The following is an 18,279-nucleotide window of genomic DNA, read 5'->3' on the forward strand; positions in this document are numbered from 1 at the left end:
CACTTTTAACTCTTTGTACAATGTAAATGATAAAGGACCTAAACTTAATTCTACAAGTGTGTTTGCCTAATTTATTTGCCCCATACATAATAATAATTATATTGATGATTAGTATTTAATTAATGTTGAATAAATTTATCAAAAATAAACGATGTATATATATGTGCTTCGTGCCAGATACCGACTCGTGACCCATTAAATTAAATGAGTACAACAATAAATAAAATCTTGTTATTTTAGGCTTATCTATGCGTGTAAATTATGGAAATCAAAAAGAAAACGTCCCAACAGTTGATCATAAAAAGTTTGCGATAGCAACATAAATATATTTTTAGAGTTATTTGCTATCGTAAATATGAAACGTTGTGCTTTTTGTTTACAAAATCACGAAATACAGTCCAATAAATGGTAAATAACTACTGTCAGCTGCTGCTGTCAGCCAAAATATATAGATATACTAAATCATATTCGTCTAAAAGCAGCTAAGCATACATGCGCACGCACATACACGTACACATGCTGAGCACCTATGCTGGCCAGGGCATGCTGCGCACGCACAAATTTTAAGAAAAAGCAACACTCGCATGTTAGCATGTTAGCATGATGGTAACTGTGACAGTGTTTCTAACTACCCAAGCGTTTTCGCGCACACTTGTGCGCAGGTTTACTCTCTCTCTCACACACTGACCAGGAGTAGGGGAGCGCTTTCTCCTCAACTTTAACTTAAGCCCCACCTCTTTCTAACAGCTTAAATATAACATTTCATGATTAGATCCCAAGTCCACGATGGGGCAATTGGATAAGCATTTTGCCCACACGAGACTCTGCACAGCCAAGTCTTCGATTCCTGGCCAATACAACTTTTTTTTTTTTTTTTTTTTTTTTTTTTGAAAATATAAATAAATGATAAAATGGAGAAACATTATGGCATTCAAAAACACGCTGGATAAATTTCTGCTTTATTTTATAAGAAAAATTATTTATCATAAGATTACATTAATTATTCATTTAAAAGCGCCTGACAAATAATAATGAATAAGCAGAGTACGATGTGTTAATTATCCTGCTTTTTATCAAACAACTACTAAAATTGTAAGTATGAATACTGTATTTTTCGTGCATGACATGCGTAAATTCGAAATATCGCAAACCAGACCAGCTTGTTATAAATGTACATAATAAGCAATAACATACAAATTAACAAAAGGTATAATGCGCGCTTTTTTCTATTAATGAGTGAACTGTGTAAGGAGAAAATTGTGTAGTCAATTTTATGTATTAAGTGATAGGGCGTGACAAGTCGGTTAGCGGACGATAATGCGCTTTCGGCGCGGAGATTTTTGTTTTGATTCCGCGGCTTCTGCACGCCGTTTTTTTTGGGAAGACGCGCTCGTGCATGCAGACTGTTGTTTTTTGTTTTCATTACGTCAGTTCGTCAGTTGTCGTGTAGCTCTCAAGAAAGCATGTTTTCTTGGTTTAGATTGCTTGGGTAGTTCAACGGTTTTTTAATGTTTATAGCTTGATATTTATCATAGAATTGTGTTGATAATTGCTCCGAGCTGGAAAAATAGCAGTTCTTAAGTAAATTGTTTAAGTATTGTGTTGGCTGCAATATTGTAGGTATATAGTTGGTGCATGGTGATGTTTTATTTGTGACGTTCAACCTAAATACTTTTTCAAGATTGTTAATGCAGCGTACACGGTGCATTGTGTAGTGCATGTACTGTCGCTGTATTACGTGATTATTATTGTTTATAAGTATCTAAGTGCATGTGCTTTATAAATAACGTGTATTTTCTCGCTTTCTGAATATTATTAAGAAGTGATATTATATATAGTAAAACGTAGTGCTTGCATCGGCTGAATTTTAACATAATGTGTATTTTGTAACTTGTGAACGTGTTGCTGCATGTGATAAAAATATGTAAGGTAATGCTTGGACACCTTGATAATAGCATGCAGTGCATTCAAGGATTCTGGGGTATATTCATGTGCAATTGAGTTGATGTCTGGTAAATTTTCTATCTTTTATTAATACAAAAAATTATTTTATGTTACTTTTACCTTCAACGCACTTCGTTTGGTCTTACCTGAAGATATATTGATTCTATTTTATTAGTGTACTTTTATAATTTTAACTTTTTGCAGGTGAGAGATTTATTTTTCATGTTATTAATTGAGCAAGAAAGTAATATATTTTTAAGAATATTTTTAAAATTAGACCTTTTTTTGTAGACATAAATATAAATTAATTAATATAAGCTTATGTTGATAAAACTTTCTGTGATACTATAAAAGATATTAAATTACGTAAAAAAATTTTTTTTTATAACATACTGTTATCAAATTAATAACAAAACTGATTTTATTTTAAGTATTCAATATAATGCAAATAGCTTTATAAAAATTTCCCAGAAAATCAACGTGATTTTTTTATTTTACCTGTTATTCATACTTTTAAAGTTTTGGTTGGAGCTCAAGAGTCTTGTTAATGGCGTTCTTTAAATTTTTTTAAAATTTTTTTAAACAAAAATTTTTACATTATAAATTCTGTTAGTTTGTACTGATCATTTTTTAACGTAGTTTTTTTTTTTCAATTATTCAAATATAATTTTTCTGAGTATTTTTGATGTACTAATAATATTTAAAAAATGTCTTCAGTTGAAAAAAAGACTTTAAAGCGAAAGCCCGAAAGTTCTAGTAATGATGACACAGCAAAAAAACGAAAAAAAATTTGTATTTTTGTAGATGCATGGCTACAAGAAAATGAATTCAATTGGCTTTGCAAAGATCCTTCAAATATTGATAAACCTGCTCGTTGCTTTGTTTGTTGTGTTAACATTACCTGTTATAACCGACAAGATTTGATTAGGCACGCTGGGACTCAAACTCACAGAGATAATCTTATTGTTGCAAGGAAAAATGGAACCCTTAAAGATAAAGAGTATGTAGATATCGACACACAAGTCAAAGAGTTTGAGTTAATGACTGCTCTTTTTTTGGCAGAACACAACGTACCGATTCAACTTGATGACGATTTCATTCCCTTTATTCAAAAAATGTGCAAAAAACCTCACATAGTTGAGAAAATGGGAATAAAAAAAGATAAATGCACAAGCATAATTAAAAATGTTTTGAGTGCACACGAGCTTACAAAAATTCTCGATATATTGAGAAAACAACGGTTCTCGGTTTTGGTTGATGAATCCACGGAAATTTCTTTAAAAAAAATTTTATGTATAGTAGTAAATTACGTTAGTCTAGACAACGGTAAAGTTATGTCACATCTTTTAACTTTGATTGAATTAGATGCAAGAGAGTGCGGCGCGAAGGAAGTTTTTTATTCTTTTGAAAAATTTTTTAATGATAATGAAATTCCTCTTAGTAATATTTCTAGTTTAGGCTGCGACAATGCGAGTATAATGACCGGTTCTAAGAATTCTTTTTACACTTTATTTAAACAAAAATCTCTAAACTTAATTTTGCTACCGTGTATTTGTCACAGTTCTGCTTTAGTTGCGAAAAAGAGTTGCGCGAATATTCCTGCGGAGTGCCAATCATTGCTTAAGGCGATTTCAAAGTATTTTTCGAATAGTTCTAAAAGGTCACAAAATTTTAAAGATTTTCAAATTTTTTATGAAGTTTCAACAAAAAAAATTCTCAAATTAGCTAACACTAGATGGCTCTCCCTTTTTAATTGCACCGACCGTGTTGTCGAAAATTTACCAGCTTTAGAGTATTTTTTTATGCTCGAGTGTCACGAAAATCAACCCTGCAAAAATGATGAAGAAAAATCGAACACACCGAAAAATATTTACAGATTATTAACTGATCAAAAGGTCTTAGCTTACTTACATTTTTTGCATTATAGTCTGATTCACTTTAATACATTTAACGCAAAATTTCAAACAAAAAGTACAATTATTCATAAATTAAGTAGTTCATGTTCAGAAATTTTACACACGGTTTGCTCTAATTTTCTGAATGAAAATGCAGTGAAAAGAATTGTTAAAGACAAAAGTAGTAAAGTAAATGATGAAAACTTCAAATCCTTGGAAAATATTAATGTTAGTACAGTGTGCGCTTCAATTTTAAAAGGTATTCCAAAAGAAGATGAGTTAGAAGTTCGAAGAAACTGTTTAAAATTTTATGTGACAGCATTACAAGAAATTCAAAAAACTTTTTTTAAGAATGACGATGTTTTGATTACGCTTAATTTTTTAGAACCTGTAAATGCTTTGAGTGAAGAGTTTTGGAACGAATATCCTAATATAGTAAATGATCTTCAAAAATTCTTTCCATACACTGATATTAATTTTGATGTATTAAAAGACGAATTCGAGTTATTACCAAAATGTTTTGGCCATATTGAGGATGAATTATGTCATTTAAATATTGACGAATTTTGGAAAAAAGTAGTTGATACGCGTTGCAAAAAAGGAAATTTATTGTTTAAAAATTTAAAAATTTTAATTGATAGTGTTTTAACTTTGCCACATTCTAATGCCGAGGCTGAAAGAATTTTTTCCATTGTTACTGATGTTAAAACTAAAAAACGAAATAAAATGGATGTTGATGTAATAAATGCAATATGTTTTATAGGATCTTATTTTCCACTCGCCGGTATTAATTCAATAAATTTTAAAATTTCCAGTAGTCACCTTAATTTATTTAATGCAAAAATGTATAACCACAAAACGAAAGTCACTCAAAAATAAGACGTTCATAATTAATAATAATTTAAATATTATAGCAATTATTTACTTTCTACTTTAGTAACCAACAGTATTATGTATATTTCTGTAATATAGTATTGTATGTTGTAAACGTGTACCTTATTTACCTAGTCATTTTGCGATTAGTATATTATCTATTCGTTTAGTAATTAATAACTGGGGATGGTGTTGGTTGTTACTGTTATTGCATGAGTTAGAAATTTATTTGCTTGTATGAAAATATCGGAATTTGTGTAATGTATATAAGTATCTCTTTCATTTAGTACTTCGAAGATAAATTATTTTTTGCCGCTTCAATTCATCAATTAAAATATTATTTTAATATCTGATCAAGAGTGGACTAGGCCTATGAGGGAAACCACTCAAAGAAAAAATTAAAACTTCATTTATAATACTTTAGCTAAATATAAATTCACTGTAAATTGAACTTCTTACGTAACGAGATTTTTTCGCCATATTTATATCAACATTTTTTAATTTTTTCTTAAAAAAAAAACGCGCCGAGATACTTACCGCTAGGTGGTGTGGAAACAGTATCGTTTTGTCTTATTTTTATGCGTCTTCCCAAAAAAACGGCGTGCAGAAGCCGCTGAATCAAAACAAACATCTCCGCGCCGAAAGCGCATTATCGTCCGCTAACCGACTTGTCACGCCCTATCACTTAATACATAAAATAAACTACATAATTTTCTCCTTACACAGTTCACTCATTAATAGAAAAAAGCGCGCATTATACCTTTTGTTAATTTGTATGTTATTGCTTATTATGTACATTTATATCAAGCTGGTCTGGTTTGCGATATTTCGAATTTACGCATGTCATGCACGAAAAATACAGTATTCATACTTACAATTTTAGTAGTTGTTTGATAAAAAGCAGGATAATTAACACATCGTACTCTGCTTATTCATTATTATTTGTCAGGCGCTTTTAAATGAATAATTAATGTAATCTTATGATAAATAATTTTTCTTATAAAATAAAGCAGAAATTTATCCAGCGTGTTTTTGAATGCCATAATGTTTCTCCATTTTATCATTTATTTATATTTTCAAAAAAAAAAAAAAAAAAAAAAAGTTGTATTGCTCGGGAACGAAGACTTGGCTGTGCAGAGTCCCGTGTGGGCAAAATGCTTATCCAATTGCCCCACCGTGGACTTGGGATCTAATCATGAAATGTTATATTTAAGCTGTTAGAAAGAGGTGGGGCTTAAGTTAAAGTTGAGGAGAAGGCGCTCCCCTACTCCTGGTCAGTGTGTGAGAGAGAGAGTAAACCTGCGCACAAGTGTGCGCGAAAACGCTTGGGTAGTTAGAAACACTGAACTGTGACAGTTAGGGTATAATCCTGAAGTGAGTAAAAAAAATACCTGCCGCAACTTTTACGAACGTTGGGAAACGTCCTAATTCGTATATATCCAGAATATTTTGAGATCTTTACTCTTGATCACGAGTTATATTGTAATATTAAAAGAGCAATTTGGTCCAAATGACATTACTGCCGCAACCAAGTCTAATAGATAAAAAATAAAAAGTTGTCAGACAGAAATGCCATTTGTGGCAGGATTGGAACTTTTCTGATACTAGACAATAGCCCCCCAAAAATATGAACTCACCCTGCAAAAAAAGGAATTAATGCCAAAAATTTATTAAACGCAGTCGAACGTGTCGACACTTATGCATAACATGTCAGTCGTACCTCGAGTATGTTTTCACATCTTCCGAGAGTCACCCGCTACACTCACGACTGGTTTTTTAATACCTAGTTTTACAATAAAAGTTAAGATATACTTGAGAAGACATTGAATCACATGTTTTCTAGATTCAACGGTCTCTTGTAAGAGCCTACGTTACACTTTTATGACATAGTTTAAAATTTTGATAAACGACTTGTTTGATAATTAAATGATTTCAAATATAATTGATACTTAACCTATTAACCCCTTAAAATTTAACTAATATTTAAGGCATTTATTTTTTATAATAAGCTATCTGAAAGTTCCAGTTATCAAAAAAGTGTTTCTCATGCGTAGATACAACAAGATCTGGCCTCTTATTTTGTGGATCTTAAAAACATTTACATAAAAAAGTATTTGCACTGTTAAGAGAGCTTTAATAGTTTGGTACTTAACTTCTAGTTTTAGAAAGTAGAGAGAGAGAGTCGGTTAAAAGTTTGCTAAAATATAAAGATTTTTCTTGAGCATTTTTAATAGGATGAGTACGTAAAATGACAAAAAATCTATTTATTCAATTCTTTTTATGATCAGTGAATTTTTAAATGATGTCTGAACCTTAAAAGGATTCATCAGTTTTAAAAGGTAGGTATGTTAAGTTAGATTAGAAATATAAAAGATCCTTTGATTAAGGTGACTTATACATAAGTCTAAGGCTAATGTGACTGTTATAAATCAATGATTTAAAATAAACATAAAAATGCACATTATTGACGTAAAAAAAATTATTTCGTATGTTTATTACACGGAAATAAACATACTCATGTAGAAAAATTATTTTTTTTAAACTTGTTAGTGGTAGTTTAAGTAGCATTCCATGTATTAGTAAAAGCAGCTTCTTGAACTATTTTATCTACACTTGTATAGGTTTACAATAAAATATTGCCTTTTAACTATCTCGAATGTTGGGCAGTAGTATGTTTTATTTATTTTCACCATATAATAAAGTCTTTTAAAATCTTTAACAAAAAATATTGAGCTAAACAGAGATACATCATAGGCCTTCTATCTGTTACCTTTAAGAGAAATCCATATATCCCTACATGGCAATACAAAGGAAGTTAGTATTCTGACGTAATGGAGCTCTGAATGATATCGTCCGCAAAAGTAGCTACTATGTTCGTTCTGAACTGCAGTTGTCGCTTTAACCATCTAAAGTACTTGTGATTATAATAAATTTTTTAATGTATATTTGATGTTTGTAAGAATGCAAAATACGTCTGTTAAGGAGCCTACCACAGGTCTTCCATCAATGTTTTCAAGCACGATAATCCAATTTCACGTTAATAGAAAATACAGGTGTGAAAAATCAGAACACAATTCATTTTAAAATTTTAATGAATTACACGTATCAAAAATTAAAAATACACTCTCTGGTAACAAAAAATAATTTCGGTATCAAAATAAAAGTAAAGATGATTGTCTTGACACACAACCTTTAATTAATCGGAGCTAAATTATATTTTGCAATCATCACACTTTTTTGTAACACTTATTATTTAAAAAATACTATTTTTAGGTTAAAATGCTAAAGTTAATTAAAAAAAACTTATTTAAGATCTGAGAAAAATTAATGTTAAAAAAATCTAAATAGAAAAATTATAGTAAACAATCGAGAAGTATTACCTGAAAATCGAAAGTTTCATCACAATTAAATACTAAAACAAATCTGCCTAGTTGATGTCCTAAAGCTTTGACAGACTCAGTTTTACCAGTTCCAGCTGGCCCAAAAGGTGAACCACCTAATCGAGATTCTAATGCCTGTGTCATTGTTAAATAACATCTATCAGTTAATGGTGTTTGAACAAGTCTGTCTTGAACACCCAAGTATTCGAAACCATAAAAAAATTTTGCATTGGCCATGTGAATGGTTAGTTGTTGAAGAACATCAGTTTGTCGAGGATCAAAGTAAAACCTCATTTCACTTAACCACTCAAAAGCTTTGGTATTATTAACGTTATTATATATTAATCTTCTAGTTACGGTGCGTTTATGAACAAATTCGTTGATTAAATGTTCAAGTTTTTTTCTTCTTAAAGGTGGCTGCTCTTGAAGGACAGAATCTGCTAAAATATTGAGAGTATTTTCAACTTGACTAAGTACTTGATCCAATGGGTTCAATTTAGTGTTATCTTGAGCTTCCTGCAGTGCATTTTCTACGTCTTCAGACCAAAGTGTTTGAGCAGCTAAAATAATTATTTGAGCCGGATATTTATCGCACCATTTCATTAATGTTTGAGAAGTAATGTTTGTTTCTTTAAAATTTTTAATATCTTGTATAGCACTAGCAAGACTAGATGCAAGCGTGACACACATTTCTTTTTCTACAAGAGTTAACCATTCATTAATTTTAGGGTGGCAAACAGTTGACACTGAATTGTTAAAAATAATTTCTTCTCCTTCTCTAGAAGCAATCCCGATAATAACAGTATTATCGTTATTTAATAAAATTGATGCAACACCAGCAAACATTTTTTTAAAATGCTTTTGAAGTCTGGCAACGTTTTTGCTATTGCCAATTATTTCCAGCAAATCTTCATCGCCAACAAAATAAAATCTGGGAAATGATGTTCTTTCTCTTTCTAAGTATTCTCCTAAAGCCTTCTGTATTTTTCCTAAAAGATCTGCGAGTCGTTCAAGAGACCTTTGCACCCCGGGTATGTTTAATATATCCACTACCATGGGAGATTTTGATACTTTTTTCATTAATCCAAGAAACTCAGAACTGATACTCTGAAATCGTGATGTTTCTACAGGTAATAGTGTTTTTATGTCAGCACTTCCAGAAAAAATACCTTCCAAGTATACCCACCTTCGTTGTACATCTATCCAAATATCAAAAAGAGAATTTATTCGATTTAGTTTCTCTTCCCAAGTTAAAGCTTCTTCTTCAAATACTTTGTAGTAAGGGGATAACTTCATTGCAGCGACAGAATTAATGTGCTCTTTGACTTTATTGAACAAGTCGTCCCAACCACGAATCAAACGACACTTGTTTTGATAATTTATTAAATCCAATTCATAATTTTGCCATGATTCCCGAACTTGTTTTAAAAATTCCTCTAAAGCCATTTCACCTTGAGCTACGAGAATAATGTCTTTAACAGTACTTTCATTTTTTTGTAAGTTAACATCCCACACTTGACCTAAAGTAAGTTCACTAAGAATCCAGTTTACTTTTAATTGTTTCATCAATAACTTCCAGTGTCTTTCTTTTAAAGCATCAGATTTAAGTTCAACAATAAGCATATTAACTTTGGTGTAATTTTGAAGCATTTTTTTTACATACTCGTATGAAGAATATTGCCTCAACCTCGCAGGTAAATCTTTTAGTTGTGATAACATAGTGTCTAACTGTAGTCTGAGTTTTCTTGGTTGAACTGACAGCCATGGTTTTTCACGAGTTTCATCAATCTGTGTCCAAATTTTAGATAATTCAGACCAAACTCCTTTCAAATCTTGGAGTTCTTCAAAAACAACTTGCATCCGATCTTCATTTACTGAAGTCATTCCTGGTTCTAAGAGTTCTAAGGCTTCCTTAGCCTTGGCTACATTATCTCTTTCTTCCTTTAGTCGAGCAAACTTATTTTCGAATAACTGTAGTTGCTGTAGTGCATCATCTGGTCTTAAATAACCTTCAACGGGTTTTCCTTTTTCCCAATCATTTAAAAAGTCAAGCGTTCTAGTTTCAATTGCTTTGTCTTCAGTGACAATTTTTAACTGAAGAGATGCAACTTGTGTCTGTATGTACGTATCTTTCCGTTTGATGATTTCATTAAAAGCTCCCCATTCACCTTCTATGTTATCGACGTGTAACCAGTGTGAGGGGAATTGAAATCTTTGGCGTTCAAGAATTCTTTGGCCGTCTCTGTATACATCCACTTGTTTTTCCCATGCTTTCATTTTTCTTTTTAACGACTGTACATAAGTTATAAAACTAACTGCATCAGATGTACTTGACGCTTCAATAGAGTGTAATTCTAGATCACTCCTCGATCTTGATACTTGGACGTGAAAACTAGCCATTTCGTTTCCAAGCAGAGTTCCAAACTTTCCTAATGTTTCTTTGTGCCAAGAATCATATTTCAGCGAAACTTTGCTTTGGACTTTAGCAAAATCAATTATAACAGGTCCAAACTCTCTTCTCGTGTCAGAAGTATCAAACGTAGTGCGAGTTTTCTTAATGTCATTCAAACATTTCATCCATAGAGTTATGTCTTCATTTAATTTTCCGTAAAGGTTATCTGGCTGTAAATCCCACAATGACTGATACCTTAACCACTGATCTACGTAATTTACTATTTCTTGCATTTTTATTTCTATAGCGTCATAAGCTAATTCAAGAGAACATTTTCCTGAAGGTAATTTAGTGAGTAAATTTCTATAGGTGCTTGACTCTTGTTTATCGATACCAACATGATATCTTGAACTTTGTAGACGAGTCTGTAAAATAAAAAATACTTTTTAAATAATTTTTTTATAATAGGTGAACTATAAAGAATCAAACAAATGGTCTTCATTAAAAGATAAATCTGTAAGGCAAAACAATATAGTCAATTATTCGATAAGTGTTAATACCATTAGAGAAGAAACTTTGTTTTCAATGAATAACACAAACGTACTTAAACTCAGTGCGTCTCATAAACATAAATACTTAATTAAAAAAAAGCTTGATAAAATATACAATATATGGTTACATCAAATAATGTTCTGAAATTCACACTCTACAAAAATCAATGTTCAGCATGTTTGCATGATAACTAAGGACTAACTTATAGTTGGTGAAATATCAAGAAGAAAGTAATAAGCATAAAATATTCAACAATGTATTGAACTGTTAGTTTTATCTAGCTACATAAGATTTTAAAATTTAGCTTCTATGTTTAGATATTTTCAAAAAAATTTTTATTTCAACAGTTATTAGAACCTCTCATGGAGTGTCAAGAAATAGGTAGAGACTTTTTATTAGAAACTCTTATCATTCTGAGTAAGAACGTCATTAGTTGTTGTTTAACCATATGTCATTTTAATGAAATGGCCTTTTTAATGTTAAAACCCCTTGTTGAAATATAGGATCAAAGAGATTCAAACAATTTTTAAAAAGTCGTTTATTTGATTGTTCTACAATAGTTTCAAAGTAAGAAAATCGATTTTAAAGATGTACAAAACATTTAAAACATCTTCAGATAAAATTATCTCCTTTTGCTTAATGTTTTAACTTTTTTCGCTGTTTGTGACGTACAGTATGTAGAGTACAGTATTGTACTTTACAAGTTCGCACCCAAGACTCACCTCTCGCGGCGCATGAGCAGCGGACACAGAGTATGACGAACACCTTTTAGCGGCAGGTCCGAGCTTTATCAGCTCTTACGCCCGCTCTCTCCGATAAGCCTCTGAACCTAACACCTCGCACGCAACTGCTCTCGCTTTGATCCACGAATAAACGAATATGTAACTTTCTTTCACGTGTATTCTATCCTCTTACACCCCTAAGCTCCATCATTACCACGTAACGCATATATGCAGATATATGTATAATGTTTTATATTTATAACAATAGATACGAGAAAAATAAACTAATATTTGTTACTCTGAAAAAAGTAGAGTTTATTTAATAATTATTATACAATATTTACAATATTTACAGCGTAATTTTACCTGAAAAAAGTAGAGGAACGAAAATATAAGTCTATTATCTCTATTGTATTTTATATTTTACACTGAAGACTGTAATTTTATATTTCACTTGCTTCTTGATCCTTATTTGTTCGCACTACCTTTCTCTCTGAGTTTATATCTGTTACTACTCCTTTTCCTCTCTCTTCTCTATTGTTTCACTTCTTACCTTCAATATCCTTACCCCCTCTATCAATCACCTATCAAAGGACACGCTTTATTTGTATTTAAAGAGAGTATACTTTCTTTACATCTCCCCCCCTCCGTATTAGCCGAAAATTGGAACATCTCATTGCATTTTGTTTTATTTACATTTCTTTCTCACTAAAATCGTCGTCATTTAGTTCCATATTCATTGGAACCAATTTTGTTATGTAAAATAAATCTGGTTTTCTATTTTTTTCTGTTTTTATTTGATATATAGACTCTGAAATTTTATTTATTATTTCATAAGGTCCAATTCGTAATCTATCCATTTTTCTCCTATTTAGTCTGTTTCCATTTTCTATATATACTAGATCTCCAATTTTAAATATATGATTTTTTCTGTTTTTATCAAATATTTTCTTGTTATAATTGTGCGATTTAATGGTATTTTCTATTGCTGTTTGTCTATTCTTTAGCCAGATGTCTTTGTTATCTATTGTTATTAATTCTTGAGGTGTTATGCTTACATCAGTCCCATCTAGTAAATATTGCGGTGTGAATCCTGTAACAGAATGTTCTGTCTCATTATACTTTTTTATACATTCATGAGCTATTGATGTCCAAGCTTTTTTATTTTGGTTTTCGTTTAATTTGCACCTAATTTTATTAACTATTGTTTGATTGAGTCTTTCATTTAATCCGTTAGAAAATGGCGCATTAACAGCTGTAAAAACAATTTTGATATTATTGTGTTCCAAAAAATCTTTGAAATCTTTTGAGTTTATTCCTGGGTACTGATCTGACAAAATCATTTCTATTTGTTCAGTATCTATTATTTTTCTTACTAGTTTAATAAAGTCACTTGCCGTTTGTGTCTTAGATGTTATTATATAAGCATACCTGGTAAAGTGATCTACTAGGAGGTGTAAATATTTTTTTGTTGATCTATTTCCTCCAAATCCACCAATGGTATCTATTGAGACAATTTCAAAAGGTTTTTTTGCTGGGCCTAAATGTGACATTTGGCCGTATTTAAGTTGACCTCTTGATTTATTTTCTATACATATTTTACATTCTCTACATGTTTTGATTATATTTTTTGTTAAATTCTTCGCTGTGTAGTTTGTGCTTATTCTAGTCATCATTTGTTTTATTCCAATATGAAACCATTCTTTGTGTATTTTTTTAATCAATTTTTTACTAAACTCTTCTGATAGTATTATTTTTTCTTTTTTTCTACTCTTTTTATAAAAAATTTCATTTCTTTTTATTAACATTTTATTTGATTTTTGTATTTCTTTGTTTTTTTCTTGATCTATTTTGATTTCATCTATTTCTATTAAATTTATTATTCTTAAAAATTCTTCGTTATTTATTTCTGGTTCTAATACCGGATTTCGGCTAAGACAGTCTGCTTCTATATTTTCTTTTCCTGGGATATATTTTATTGTAAAATCATATTGCGATAAATAGTAAGTTAAATCACCTAGTTCTTCGTCTGTTCTTACTTTAATATTTAGATTTTCTAATGGTTTATGGTCTGAATATACTATAAATTTTTTTCCAATAAGCCACTGCTGCCAATATTTTATTGCTTCTTTTATAGCCAAACATTCCAAATATATTGCTTTTTTTTTCTTTTGTGTTTCTGTTAGTTTTTTTGAAAAATATGCTATCGGTTTATCTTTTCCATCAAATTGTGTTTGTTTAAACACTGCTGCTATTCCTTCTATTGATGCATCTGTGTACAGTTTTATTTCTAAGTTTGGGTCAAATATCTCTAAAATTGGTTTTGAGCACAGTAACTTTTTTGTTTGTTGAAATGATTTTTCACATTCCTCTGTCCATATAAATTTTTCATTTTTCCTAAGTAATTTGTGGAGTGGGTCTAATAATATCGCACTTTTCGGAATATATTCATGATAAAAGTTTATTTTGCCTAAAAATTGTCTAATATTTTTTTGGGTTCTTGGTTGTGGAAAGTTTTCTATTGCTATTAAATTATCTTTTATTGGACGAACGGTATTATTTTCTATTATGTGTCCGAGATACTTTGCAGAATTTGAACCAAATGTACATTTTTTAAATTTTAATCGAAATCCTTCTTTTAATATTGCGTTTAAAACTTGTTTGATGTGTTCTATATGTTTTTCAAAAGTTGGTGAAAATATAAGTATATCATCTATGTAATTTTCTGCAAAATTTTTTAAATTATTTTTTTTTTAAATGTTGCTTAGTATTCTTTGGAATATTGCTGGTGCTGTTTTTAAGCCAAACGGAAGGCAAGTCCATTGGTAGTGTCCATCTTGTGTAATAAAACCAGTTTTATTTCTATCTTCAATTCTAAGAGGTATTGACCAAAAAGCCGAATTTATATCTAGGGTGGTGAAAAATTTACAGTTTCTTGTTTTTGTTATTAAATCTTCGATTAGTGGGAAAGGTTGTGCTTGCGGTACAATTAATTTATTTAGGTCTCTAAAGTCTATGCATAGTCTTGATTTCTTATTTTCTTCTTTTTTAAATGCTAGAGTAACAGGTGCTGCAAAAGGGCTGTACGATTCTTCTATTAATTTTTTTTCAAGTAATTTTGCTACTTGTTGTTCTATCTCTTTTTTATCTTCTATTGTACATCTATATGGTCTTTTGCTACAGTATTTTTCTTCTATTAAATCTATTCTTGCTTCATAATCTTTAACTGTCCCTATGTCATATTTGTTTTTTGCAAAGACTGAATTGTATTTCTTAATTATATTTTTTATCTCTTTCTTTTTACTATTTTCTAAATGTTCTAATCGTAAATCGCTTTCCTCTTCTGTCACATGCTCATTAAAGTTTATTTTTACTTCCGTAACCTTTTCTGTTGAATTCTGTTTTATATGTTGATCTTTTTCTTTGATTATTTTTTTCTTTTGGGAAATATTTAAATTCTCATCTTGTATAAGTCTAAATTTTTTTATCATATCTAAACCTATTATAATATCCTCAAAGTCTTCTCTTTCCACTATATCTAAGTCTATTTCTTCTTCTATTTCGAATATTTTTACTTTCACTTTTATTAAGCCTTTTGTTTCGCTGACACCATTGACTGACTTCAAATATATTTTGTTTACATTTTTTTCTTCTTCTTGTATTTTAACTATTCTTTTATTTATTAATGATATCTGAGCCCCGGAATCATATGTTCCAATAACCCTCAATTTATTATTTAACAATATTGGTATTTTAATCAATGGTGTCTCTATTCGTTTTTTTCTTCTGTATATAAATCTGCATTTATTCTTTCATTTGCCCCAACTACTCTTGTTTTATCTTTATTCTTAAACCAACATTTTTCTTCAGGATGGAATCTGTTGGATTTTCCTATTTTCTCACATATTTGACACGGTTTTTTTTCTTCATTTTTATGTTTATAATTGTATCTATTATCATTTTTCTTGCTTATAATTTTTTTGTTCAAACTTTCATGTTTTCTTATTTCATTTATTAATATTGTTGAATCTACACATTCTTCTTTATCTAATTTATTTCTTATCCATTCTGGCAGACCCATTACTATCAACGCTATTATTGTCTTTTTTCCCATGTTTGGGTCCACATTTATTAATAATCTTTCTTTTTTTATCGCATATTCTGTTAATGAACCTTCATAATATTTATAGGACAATGCATATATAGATGAATTCCAACTTCTATCTGCAAAAGTTTTTAGAAATTTTTCTTTCCATTCTTGCCAGTTATTATTTATTTTTAATTCTGTTTGTGCTGTATAATGCCAGTCCATGCAGGCTTTATCTAAAAATAATCTTAAAATTTCAATTTTTGTATTATCTTCAATAATTTCAAATCTTTCACATTCTTTTTCAAATGTATTCATCCATTGAGTTATATTCGTCTGTTTTTCATTAAATTTTTCTAAAATAAATTTTTCTGATATGTTTTTTAAGTTAAGCTTGCTATTGTCTTTTTGTTTGTTTGTTAATAATTGTTCTATCAAGTTGTTTATATCTACAGGATTTTCTATTATTTTTTTTTCTTTTTCAATTTCGTTTAAATATACATTCTTAAATTGAAAATTTCCTATTTCATCTATATATACTTTTGCTAACTCATCATCTAATCCTATCCATAACTTCTGTTGTGTACCCCTTTTAGCGTTACTTTTAAATTTAATAAATACCTCTGTTTTCTTGACTTCTGTGTGATTGTCTATATTTTGATATTGCCGTGGTATAGCATACTGTATTCCTTTTTCCGTTTCGATGAAGGTTATATTTGTTATGTTTGTTTTGCTATCACTCGGTGAGGAAACAACTTCAAAATTAAATCTTAATTTTGGCATTTTTGTTATCTTGAGACAATATTTTCGTTCTATAATGTTTTATATTTATAACAATAGATACGAGAAAAATAAACTAATATTTGTTACTCTGAAAAAAGTAGAGTTTATTTAATAATTATTATACAATATTTACAATATTTACAGCGTAATTTTACCTGAAAAAAGTAGAGGAACGAAAATATAAGTCTATTATCTCTATTGTATTTTATATTTTACACTGAAGACTGTAATTTTATATTTCACTTGCTTCTTGATCCTTATTTGTTCGCACTACCTTTCTCTCTGAGTTTATATCTGTTACTACTCCTTTTCCTCTCTCTTCTCTATTGTTTCACTTCTTACCTTCAATATCCTTACCCCCTCTATCAATCACCTATCAAAGGACACGCTTTATTTGTATTTAAAGAGAGTATACTTTCTTTACATATGTATACATACATAAATATAATATTTTTCCTTTCGTAAATAAACGAATCAGGGTTAATTACTACAATCTATAATGACAAAATTTCTAAAAGATATTAAAACTCAGCATTGAAACGAAATGTGTTCAAATTTAAAATATTTACCAAAATGCTGCATAAGCATGTAATCTATAGGTCTTCACAATATTTAAATTTCTAAAGACAAGTTTTTTCACATTCAAAGCTATTTCTTGGCTAAATTTTTATTATAAGTCATACTGTGCATGTTACAATAATATCTTATAAAAATGTACAAATCATACTTACAATTTAAAAAAAAAAAATTGTGCTTCATGCTGCTTTACATGATTTCATTTTTTTATTGCTACAATACATATAAAGCAATTAAAATTGGTGAGAAAACATTTATTGTAATTGAAAATAGTACAAGTTGTATTATTATGAGTCTTACATTTTACGAATACAAAATTTTTTCAAACAAATAGTTTAAATCTGCAGGTTCTTTTTTGCTGTGAGTTTTCAAAATGATAAACGGTATAATGCAATAAAACGTTTAATACTTTATAAATAAAAAAAAATTCAACTCATTCAAACAATACGTTAAACTAAAGTCAAATAGTAGTAGCAGCGTTGGCTCAATGGTGAGAGTGCTTGTTACTGATACAACGCTGTTCTAGGGGTTGTGGGTTCGATTCCCGGTGAATGCAGATTTTTTCAAGAACTGTTTTCATCGGGAAAAGCTCCTATCTAACCCCGGCTGTTTTGGGGCAGGTTTTTCCGTGTAATTTTCCTTTAGAGTCATTCCAGGGTTTTATCCTTGCCCCACAGGTCTTCGGGCCTGGGTGAATGCGAAATAGTGTTGAGAAGTAGGGATTAGCGGATCCGATGGGCCAGGCAGGGATCGCCAGCCTTACCGGCGAGGAGTGGTCCCTGAAACATGGGGCTTTTTCAGGGATGCTAATTAGCCTGGATCCGATGCGTCGGCAGAGAGCACCAGCTTAACCAGCGAGGAATAGACGTCCTAAAAAATGGAGTCCTCCGGGTAAGAGCTGCACAGTGGCAAGTGGACCCGATGCACCGTCGGTGCAGAGAGCGTCAAGCAACTTGTACAGCAAATTTCAATAATTAATTCATCTATATTGTTAGTCAAAATCAGTTGATATCACCTAAGATAAATCAATACAAGGCATTTGGATGTTTTTTGTTTCAAGTATGTAATTAAGTAA

General features: G+C 30.3%; 1 protein-coding gene across 3 annotated transcripts in view; it reads right to left on the reverse strand.

Moving 5' to 3' along the window:
- The window catches only part of Dhc64C (dynein heavy chain, cytoplasmic), an 897,235-nt gene that overhangs the window by 558,207 nt on the left and 320,749 nt on the right, over positions 1-18,279 (reverse strand). For all 3 annotated transcript variants that reach the window (XM_089590008.1, XM_089590007.1, XM_089590009.1), the window contains exon 8: positions 8,093-10,909. In XM_089590008.1, coding sequence (XP_089446134.1) covers positions 8,093-10,909 — 2,817 coding nt within the window. The remainder of the gene's footprint in view (positions 1-8,092; positions 10,910-18,279) is intronic.

The sequence above is a fragment of the Copidosoma floridanum genome, unplaced genomic scaffold (assembly GCF_036245765.1).
Source record: "Copidosoma floridanum isolate Cflo_tuat_1 unplaced genomic scaffold, Cflo_Japanese_pri ptg000011l, whole genome shotgun sequence".
In the NCBI taxonomy this organism is placed as follows: domain Eukaryota; kingdom Metazoa; phylum Arthropoda; class Insecta; order Hymenoptera; family Encyrtidae; genus Copidosoma; species Copidosoma floridanum.